Raw genomic sequence first — 10922 nt, 5'->3', positions numbered from 1 at the left:
ATCTCTCCCTGAGATGTCTCCTGGCAAGACTCCTGAGCCCCCCCCTCTGAACCCTTCTCTGGCTCTCCCCGACGGCCCCTCCCCTTGCCTGTCACAAACTAGCGGGGCGTGCCAGCTAGTGCCTCCCTTACACCTGGCCGTTTGCTGCAGTCCCTTTAATCCTCCGGGAGGAAGCTGCGGCTCAGAGGTCCATCAGCTTGCCAGAAGACACACAGCTGGAGCAGGAGGCTGCATGTCAACTAGTGTGAGTCCTATGACAGTGGCTAGGAAGGAGCTTCTGGCTTTGGATGTTTCTGGCAGGGAGAATCCCCCTCCCCCCACCTCCCACTAAAGGGAATGGCCCTGCCCTCCCCAGATGTGGGGACCAGGGCACCCGACGAAGCGGCAGCTGGCTCTCAGGTTAAGCAGAGGTCACTGGAGCCGATTTTTCCTAAACTAAGATCAACCCCAAACTGAGAGGAGGCTAAGTAGCTAAACCCAATAGCCACCTGGATGGAGCTCTCACTGCGCACCAGGCACTGTGCACAGGGCTGGGAGGGGTCACAGAGGCCAGCGCTGGAGTGGGTGATGAGCCAAAAAAACACCTTTCCTGCCACGCAACCTCCTGCTCCTCACTCCTTCAGCACATGTCCACTGAGTTCCCACTGCCATCATGCTGCTGACACTGTGGTAGGAAAGACACCAGGTAAACAAGAGAGAAAGCATCCCGGTGAAGAGGACCATTGTGCTCTCAGGGGGCAACATTCCAGGCAGAGACAACATTAGGGGAGGGGTCCTGGCTCAGGGGGGAGTGTGAAGAGTGGGTTGGACTCACCAGAGGGCAGAGAGCCGAGGCCCTCCGGCTGGGGAGTGTCCCACATCCACCCGGTTTAAAACCCCTGTCTGCCTCCAATGTGTTTTCCCCTTCTAGAAAGCCTCCGGCTTCTGTCATCCATAGGACAAATCAAAGCACCTTGAGCTGATGCTCCAGGTGCGTCTACTCCCCTCCCAGCATTGCCTCACCATACTCAGACTCAACAACATCAGCAAAGTCGCACTCCCTCCAGGCACTGTGCTGGACACTTCACCTGACCACCCTGAATCCCCAAGCAAACCTGTGAAGGAAGTGTTGCTATTTACCAGGTGAGGAACCCGAGGCTGATGCCCAAGGTCCCCAGCTACCGGCTGGTGGGGCCAGGATGTGAACTCAGGCAGTCTGGACGCAGACCCCACCCCTTAATGACTACCCTCTGTGACTTGGAAAAAATGAAGGGATCCTTTGGCACAAGCGTGACTCCTGCTGAGATGTAATTGTCACTCTGTGTTTAATTCTATGAAATGCTTTGGGCCTCGCTAGAGCCTTGCAGGCCTTAGTTTGAGTCCCTGCTGTAGCCACAGAAGTGTCAGAAGTAGGTGGCAGGTGGAGAAGGGGGCTGGGGGAAGGAGGCATGAGGGAAGCCTCCCAACAGGCCCACAGGGGGGGCGGTGCTCTCAGTCGCTGGTCAGTGCCGGCTAGGTGCCCAGCTCTGTGCCCACTGCAGTCAGAGTGGCTTTTCTCCCAGAAGCTCAGGTTCCTCATGTACATAGCAAGGGGGTGGAGCATTCTGAGCAACTTGAGCTCTTTCACATCACAAATCCCCTTTGACAGTTTCATAAAAGATACCCCAGAAAAATGCATAGACATGAAAAATTACAGACGTTTAGGGGATCAGAGACCCCCCAAGCATCCACAAACTGCAAGTGTGGCTGTCAGGAGGCAGCATGGGGTGCTGTTTAGACACCTTGGCTCTGGGAGTGGAGAGACAGCTTGGATCCTGGCTGCCCCACCCACTGGCTCCATGACCTTGCTAGAGAGCTGTGACCTCTCTGAGCCTGTCTTCTTGACGTTAAAATAGTTCATTTTGCCAGCTTCCTATGCTGATGTGAGAACCATAGAGACACTGCAGGAAGGTGTTTAGCCCGACCCAGGACTGTGATGAGCAGTCAGGAAATGGGGACTCAACTATTAAGGAAATAAGTATGGTGCATGGACCACCTGCATCAGAACCCCACCGGGGAACTCATTAAAGTGTGGTTTCCTGGGCTTCCTGCCCAGAAAGCCTGATTCCGCAGGTCTAGAATCGAGGTAGTGAGGGTGCATTTGATGCCAGCCACCACCTCCCAATCATGGTAAGAGTTAGTGTGGAAGGCACTGTGGACAGTCCAGGTCCTGAAAAGAGACTGACACGTTTCCAGGTGGGCTGGGAAAAGTGGATAACAGGTGTGGGGGGTGGGGCAGAGCTGCTTTTCTGGGTGCCTGTTGGGGCCCTCCTCCCAGGACAGCAGAGCCCAGGCTACTCTGCCTATAAGCTCTGGACACAGTCCAGGCCAGGTTGCCATGGGAAAGGGTTAAAGGAACGAGCCCCCAGGAGAGGAGACAGAACAGAAAGTGAAATCCTGCTCACCCAAACATTCACTTTTGTGGCCTCTGTACCATCCAGGTGGCCCGGTGATCCCTGACCCGTGTGTGTCCAGCCGCAAGCCCAGGATCTGCCCCCCACCACCCAGCAAACTGAGTTTCCCTAGCTAGTGGTCTGTGGCAGAAGGCAGGGAAGGTCCCTGACAACAGGCAGCTCACAGCGGAAGCCAGAGGTCCCTGCACCTCCACAACTGACTGGTGGCACAGATCAATAGGGAGTGCCACGCAGAGTCGCACTGGGAGGACGCAGACAAAAGCCTCTTCCGCATCCCCTGGTAGCATGAAGCCAAGTAGGGCCACCAGGTGCAGCAGGATGTCGCACCCTGCAGGGTAAGGGGATGGGACTGTGGACGCCCAGCCCTGGGCAGGCTCTAGATTCGAGGCCCAGCACTTGGATCACCCAACAGCTGGGTGACCTTGGGCCACGTACTGGCCTCTAAGGTCAAGAGCAGTGTTCTCCAAAGATGAGAGACCATCAGACACCCTCTAGAATCAGCCAGGGCTGCCATGACTGCACCCCCACCTCCCAGAGGGCCTTTGCTACCACTCCGCCAGGGAATTAGACGCCACCGACAGCAACTCCCTCAACCTCCCACTCCCAAAACCACCAGCTGCAGCTCAGGAAACTTTCCTGTGCTCCCAACCCCAGCCCTTTTCAGGGACCTCCTGCAGGAATGACCTCTCTTTCCTCCCATATTGACTTCTTCCAGACTGGGTCCTTCCCGCAAACATTCTGGAATCTTTCCCCTGTGCAATAAGCAACCAACCCCACATCAGGCCACCTCCACCCCGAACACCAGCCACCTCCAGCTTCTCCTGCAGCCTCCCTGCTCCATGGTGTGAAGCACCTGGAGCGTCTCCCCTGCAGCAACTCCCTCCTTCCTGCCCCCACCCCAGTCTAGCTTCTGTCCCTCCTGCCAATGTCTCTCGTTGCCAAACCCAAGGGTGCATCGCGTCTTCATCTTCCTTGACTCCTGGGTGGGTCTGCACTTGTGGAAAAGCTCTCGCTCGGTTTCAGAATCTCTGCTGCCCACCCTCCCTCCCCATTCACTCCTGGACCTCGCTCCTCAAGTCCCACTTTCCCTTTCATGGTCTCAGAATGGAGGCTCCCGGCCCTCCCTTCAAGCCCAGGTCTCGCTGCCTCCCAAGACTGTCTTTCGAATGCTCCCCAGCCCCTCAAACTCAGCACATCCTAAATGCCACCCTCCCCAGCTCACTGCACAAACTTCTGCCACCCAGGTCTGAGCCTGAGCTTGCGCCCCGGCTGCTTCTGCCTCTGACCTCTCTCTCTTGCGTTCCCGGGGCCTGCTGGCTTCCCTGCAGGGCACCACTTCCGCCCATCTGCTGGAGCCATTGCGGCCGTCTCTGCGGGACGATGGCAGTGACCTCCCTGGGCTCCTTGCTTCCCATGACCCTCAGCACTTCAGCTGTTCCTGCAGCCCACCAGAGGGGACAGAGCCCACCTGTCCAAATGCAGATCTGATCTTGACCCTCCAGTCCTCAGACTCCTCCCACTGCTCTTGTGAAGAAATCCCAAATCCCTCCGCAGCCCCTAAGTGTGACCCGCCCCTCCCTGGCCTGTTGCTCGCCACTCCCTCCCCTCCCCACTGTCGTTCTTTCCCTTTCTAAATGCTGCTTCTTGTCACCATTACACGTTTGCACATGCTGTTCCCTTGGCTGGCAGCAATCCCTTGTTCACCTTTCCCTGGCCAACGCCCGCCATCCTCCGCTTAGACATCTTCTTGGGAGAGCCTTCCCTGATGCACTCATCGACGTGTATTAAGCGCCAATTTGGTAATTCTCCCAAGTCATCCTTATTCCCCGCTCCAATGGCAAAGGCTCATTGGAACGACCTTCCCTAAGAATTTTAAGTACCCGGTATGAGTCTGTCTCTTCCAGAAGACCATGAGCTGCTTGAAAGTGGTGATACCAAGTACAGTGCCTGGCACACAGTAGGTGCTCAAAGTGCCGCATGGATGGTTGCATGGCCTATTCCTTAAGACGTACATGCTGTTGTGCAGAAGCCAGCATTCTGGGGGCTCACACTCCCCCATCCCTCAGTTCACCACTAACGCGTACATAGCTCCTTGGCTTCAGCCCTGCTGGTGTTCCACTCCCCCGGGATAAACTTAGCTTTCAAGGACACTTGTGATCTGGCTCCGCCGCTCTCTGCCTTAATTTCTCTTCCCCTCTCCATCACTACATAAAGTTGTTCCTCATAATTCATGGGTTCTGTATCTGCAAATTCTTCCACTTGTGAGAATGTATTTGTGACCCCAAAATACTCTGCATCACTTATGTGGTCATTCATAGATAGGCACGGAATGGCAAAGAGTTTTAGTCACACCCCTCTCCCCAGGGACATTCGCAGCTGAGGCCAAGCGGGGCAGTTCTCTGCCTTATGTGGACTCTCATCCTGTGAACAAGTGTGCTTTTGACAGTCTCTTTAGCATCACAGTTTTTTATATTGTCGTACTGTAACAGGTTAAGAAGTGACCATTTTGGTTATTTAAAATAAACAAGGCTGGGCATGGTGGCTCCAGCCTGTAATCCCAGCACTTTGGGAGGCAGAGGTGAGAGGATTGCCTGAGTCCGCAGGTTTGAGACCAGCCTGGGCAACATGGTGAGACCTCATCATCTCTACAATAAATAAAAAAATGACCTGGGCATGGTGGCTCAAGCCTGTAGTTCCAGCTACTTGGAAGGCTGAGGCAGAAGGATCACCTGAGGCCAGCAGGTTGAGGCTGCAGTGGCCGTGAGCAGCGTGTCACTGCACTCCAGCCTGGGCAACAGAGTGGGACTCTGACTCAAAAAAATAATAACACAACCAAAATAGAACTTTTTTAAAAAGAAAGGCTCATGTTCGTAGTTAAGACCAAGCTAAACATAAATCACTTGAACTGAAGTGAACATTTTTTCCCCTCCTTATTCTTCTCCCTATTCCTTTCACTGCCCTTGGAATTGAACTTCCCTTCTTTTGTGCTGGCATGGCCTTGCCACTGGTTTGGAAGGCCAATTTATATAACAAGCTGGTGCTGGAGAAAACATCTGCCTATGAGAAATGATGATGTTACAAGTCTCTGAAAAGACCTTCAAGAGATAAGAGATAGACTAAAGGGAAACACTTTGAAACTCTTAAAGTCTACTCACTTCTTTAAATGTAAATTTCTTTTGCGATATTCAGTTCAGGTGCATGTCTTATGTAATCATTAGTTAGGTGAACCAAAACTTGCTGTTATAACTAAATAGAAAAGACTCAGTTTGGGATTTAAAAAAAAAACCACACAGGACTAATGAAGTCTAGACACTGGTTTATGCCAATAGGTGCGGAAAAGACTAAACGCTGATGAAAAAGGAAACTTTGGGTATGGTCATGAGACACGTAGACACTGTTAATCAATAGTTAAAGTAGATAAGACATTGTCTGTTTTAGCTATAAATACTGAATGTAAACTTTATCTCAGGGAGCAGGCTTTTTAGCAGATACCCGAGCCTATTCCCTGATTCCCAGTTTTCAGAATAAACTCCCATTTTCTCCTAGCTTCTGCCTCCCTCTTTGATTGACCACGAGAGATCGCAGCCGACTGATCAGGCTGTAACTACTTTTTATTGGTGATTTCACTACTTGAAATGCCCCCAACCACAATGCTGAAGTGCTTTCCGGAATCCCGTGTGTAGGGAGGCTATGATGTGCCTTACCGAGAAGTCCATGTTCGTAGGCTTTGCTTAGGCATGAGGCCAGGGATGTTGGCCATGAGTTACATGTTAATGGGTCAACAGTATATGTTCCATAACGTGGCCTCGAACAGAAATGCACAAAAAGCAAGGCTGTGTACCGACCGGTTGATGAAAAAGGTGGGACAGAGGCTGGCAGGAACCTAGCCCTATACTTCCTCCAAGGGACAGTGGTTCCATATCCACCAATTCAGTGTCTGTGGAGACTTCATGGAACATAACCATCAGGAATCAACTGTATGCACACCCTCAGACACACATATGCCGTAAGAGCAACCTGGGCTGCTCTCGGTTCCCTGACACACCATGCCCTTCCAAACCTCAGGCCTCCGCTGAGGCTGCTCCCTTGGTCAGGAGTGCCCCTTCACCTCTCAACTTTCCACTTACCCTTCAAGGCCCAGCTCAATCCATTCAGTAAATATTTAATGAGGCCGGGCTCGGTGGCTCAGCCTGTAATCCCAGCACTTTGGGAGGCCAAGGAGAGTGGATTGCCTGAGCCTGCGGGTTCGAGACCAGCCCGGCCAACTTATAAAATAAAAAATAGCCAGATGTGATAGCATGCGCCTGTAGTTCCAGCTACTTGGAAGGCTGAAGCGGAAGGATTACCAGAGCCTAGCAGGTCGACGCTGGGGTGGCCGTGAGCGTGAGTGCCACAGCACCCCAGCCTGGGCGAAGGAGTGAGACTCCAACTCAAAAAATATATATATGTATTTAATGAATGTCACCTGTGTGGGCACTGCTCTAGTTGCTTGGGATAGCCCAGTGAAGAAAACAAACATCCTTCTTGTCGTGGTGACAGAACCCTCTGCCCTGTGCCCACATCACCTTTGAATTAGAGCATCCTTAATTCAGTGAGTAAGTGCTGCAATAGGTAAGTGCTAACTGTGTGCCAGGTGCTGTGCTAAGCACTTCACATGCACTGGTTCATTGTATACCTACCCCGACCATGGGAGCTTGAGCGGTATCAACACCTGCAGGGATTCACAGACAATGAAGCCAAATCTCAAAGGTGTCGCCTCTGGCACAACACAGGAGCTGTGGCTTTTTTGTGTGGTGGCCATGTTTCCCAGGAGACCTGGAGTCTGGGGATAGTGGCTAAGTGGGATTTATCAGTCGAATCCCTTTGGGCCTGAATATGACCAACGGCCTCCCCTTTGACCACACTGCCCCAGCCACACCGACCATCTCTCTTCCACCGCAGGCCCTTTGCACTGGCTGCTCCGTTTCCCAAACCTTGTTCTCCCGAGCTGTTTGTCAGACTCTGTCCTTCCTACTCAGGCTTCAGCTCAAATGGCACCTCAGCAAGGACTTTCTGATCCATGCTGTGAAGAGTCCCTCACTTTTCCTCTTTATGCAGTCCCTCCACCATGGTAATCACGTGAATGAATATCTGTGGTTTGTATATCCACAACGTGGATGCTGCCATTTTGTGTGTGTTCTTAACTTACACACATCGTATTGTGTTGTAGATCCCATTCTGTCTTTCTTTTTCACTCAGAATAAGGCTTTGAAAATCTGTTCTTGTTCTCTGTGTATCTGATCTCTTGCTTCTAGATGCTTCTCCATGCTGCATAGACTCTGTCCCCATTCACTTTCCCAGGGCTGGACACACATGGGTCCCAGCTCCCAGTGCCACAAATAATGCTGCTGTGGACTTCCTGGACCGGGTCCCCTTTTGAGCCCTTCTGAGAATCCCTTTGGAATTGGGATTTCTATTCACAGGGCATCTCTGCACTTTGCCATTTGATGAGGCCAAATCATCCTCCGGGAGCCCTGCGCGCCCACCACGTCCCCACCCCTCCACGTCCCTGCCAACTCTGGCATTCTCCAACTTGCTAAATTTAGTCAATCTTTAAGTGACACCTCAGGTCTTTGTTTGTATTTCTTTGGCACTAATGAGTTTAAGCACTGTCTCCTTGAGTACTCATGAGCTACTGATTTTCTCTTCCATAAACCACCAATGCCTGTCCGTTGATAAGGATTTTTTTCTTTAGGGAATGCTCTCTGCTTCTTGTTTATTTGCATAAGTTCCTTGTATGTTCCAGGTCTTAGCCCCTTACTGATTTTACACATTGTAATTTTTCGCCTCGTGGTTCGTGGCTCGTGCCTTTTACGTTGGGTTTAAGAAGCACTCTCTGCCCTTGGAAGATTTTCTCCTCCATGACCTCTATTAATTGTATAGTTTTACCTCTCGCCTTTGGTTTTTAAATCACCTTGAGTTCACTTTGCATATGACATAGGTGGATGCTTCATTTTATGGTTCTCCAGATAGCAAACCACTGCCACTCGTGTATAGCCCTCTACCTGCTCAATTTTTCTTTCCTTTAACACAATCCATATTTTGGAATAAGGTGACTTCTGCTTAACTGATTGCCACTGACTTCTCTCGCTAGGCTTGAGTTCCTTGAGAGCAAGGTCCGTGTCTGTCTTGTTCCCCCTCAATCCCCAGCCCTAGATGGGGCCTAGAACATGGTAGAAGCTCGAAGAAGATGTGTTGGCGGCAGGGAGCGGGGGAAGCGGAAGAGAGGGCGTGAGGCGCAGGGCAGAGCGTCCTCCCGGAACGGGCCCCAGCTCTACCCCAAGCTCTTCCCCCACAAGAGTCCCCGCTTCTCTCCAGGCCTGGACTGTATATTGGGGCAAGCCCCTGGGGGCGCTGACAAAGAGAAGCCCGCCACCTGGAGGACACAGCTTGCCATGCCCTCAGCCAGAGTGCCAACATCCAGGAGGTGCGGGAGCATCGCCAGCTGGACGCCTCCAGCCCTGCAAGATCCACTGGATTGCACCGGAGGGTGCCCATGGTCCAGGTACCATCTGGCCTCTGGAGGTGGTGACCCGGGGTGACTCTCGGGGCAGCAAGGATCTCACTGTGCTCATCTGTAAAGTGGGAAACCGTGGACTCATTGAGCTTAACTTCAAGACTGGTACACTTGGAGGGACCTTAGACCACACAGCTTATCCCCCATTCAAAAGGAAGGAAAGTGAGGCCAAGAGACAGGTAGGCCTGGCCTGAGGCTGTGCAGTGAGCTGAGGTGCTCTTGCCTGGGGTCTCCTCAGTTGAGGGGGCTCCTCTTGGGGCCCTGGGAGCAACGGGCCGTGCCCCGCCCTATGCAGTTACCAGGGCCTGTGCTCCCCCTGGAGAGCCGGACCTTCCCCCAGACTGCGGGAGTCCCCTGAGGAGGTGACCGAGCCCCCCAGCGGGCCAGACCGGCTGAGTGTGTCTTTTTAGCCCCTGCAGCCTTGCCAGCTCAATCACCCTCATTCAGGCCACCCACCACCCCTACCCTGTCTGGCCACACCCTCTGGTGATCGTTCACCTTCCGCCTGCGGGCTCCAGCCCACCCCTGTCCTGTCATCCGCGGCTCTGCCTCCTCCTGCCTCTGCCCTATCCCTTCCTCCGTCCGCGGCGCCTCCATACTTGTTTCTTCGCCTCTGTCTCTGTCAGCTCCAGCCCCTCACTGTTCCACCATCCACTCTGTCTCCAGTCCCCTCACCTCCACTTACCCCAGCATTCTCTTCCTGTCACAATGACCCACCTCTGTCCTGTCACCTGCAAAAGCTCCACCGACTCTTTTTTTTTTTTTTTTTTTTGAGTTGGAGTCTCACTCTGTCGCCCAGACTCGACCTGCTGGGCTCCAGCGATCCTTCCGCCTCAGCCTTCCGAGTAGCCAGAATTACAGGCATGCGCTACCACGCCCGGCTGATTTTTTGATTTATTGTAGAGATGAGGTCTCGCTGCCCAGGCGGGTCTCGAGGTGGAGGGCCTTGAGCTTTGACACTCAAAGGTCCTATCAACCTCAGCAGGCTCCTGGTGGGGACAGTCCAGGAGCTCCTGTGGCCACAGGTCTCCTCTTGCGCCCTCGAGGTTTCCTCTCCTGATGCTCAGATGGCTCCACACTGGCCACAGAGGAGGCTGACACGTGCCACCAGCTGCCTCCTCCCAGGCCGTGGGGCTGATCACAGTAAGGACTGGGTCTCCTCACCCAGTCCTGCCTCCACTCTAGCCTTCTCCTTGCCCTAAAGGTCGAAGGGGCCAGGGTGAGGTGATACCTGACTGCTTCCTCTCCTTTCCCAGAGTACCAAGCACGGGGCCCCACACATCCTCCGAGGACTTCAGCCACCCTGCTACAGAATCCAAAGGCCCTCTCCCCTGACCAAGGTGAAGAACTGCCGAGCCCGGGGGTGGAGCCAGCTGGCCTCCCGTCTCCGCCCCAAACACCCGGCCCACTTCCAAGAATAACCACCACAACAGCTCGCAAGCGCAAAGGGCGCAACTTCTGCAGGAGTTCCCCCAAGCTCTCCCCAGCCCTGTGACCTTGCCCCATTACTCCAGTTCTACATATGCAGAAACCAGACACGAGGTTAGGGGCCTTGCTTCAGGCCACACAGCTGGCGACCCTGGGAAAGTAGCTAGTAGGGCACAGCTTCTAAGTGGCCCGGAATCCCAGGGCCCAGCTAAAGGGCCCACAGCCCGAACCAGTGAACCGCATTGCTGGCTCCTTACATGGGACACTGCTGCCGCTGCTGCTGTTACTGCTACTACTTCTACCAGCATTAAAGTCTTTGCCGGGAAGCTCTCTAATCCCAGAGGATTTGCCGGAGGGCCTTGGGATCCTACCCATGGCCCGGAGCCTGTGCTTTTAACCGCGGGGCTCAAACACCGGCGGGTTCACACTGGAGGCTATCACTTGCTACTGCAGTCGGAACCATCATCGCTGGTGGGGAGGGAGCGCCCGCAGTTTCCGACGTGGGG

General features: G+C 53.6%; 1 protein-coding gene across 1 annotated transcript in view; it reads left to right on the top strand.

Annotated features, from left to right (window-relative positions):
* DUSP15 (dual specificity phosphatase 15) overlaps positions 1-10409 on the top strand; it is a gene marked incomplete at its 5' end in the record, with an annotated part of 18161 nt that extends 7752 nt beyond the window's left edge. The window contains one exon of the mRNA XM_021711400.1: positions 10245-10409. Coding sequence (XP_021567075.1) covers positions 10245-10409 — 165 coding nt within the window. The remainder of the gene's footprint in view (positions 1-10244) is intronic.
* Between the last annotated feature and the right edge of the window lie 513 nt (positions 10410-10922).

This window comes from Carlito syrichta, unplaced genomic scaffold (genome assembly GCF_000164805.1).
Source record: "Carlito syrichta isolate Samal-C Ts95f unplaced genomic scaffold, Tarsius_syrichta-2.0.1 Scaffold83171, whole genome shotgun sequence".
Taxonomy (NCBI): Eukaryota; Metazoa; Chordata; class Mammalia; order Primates; family Tarsiidae; genus Carlito; species Carlito syrichta.
The sequence above is the reverse complement of the archived record's forward strand: the minus strand, read 5'-3'. Positions and strand labels throughout refer to the sequence as shown.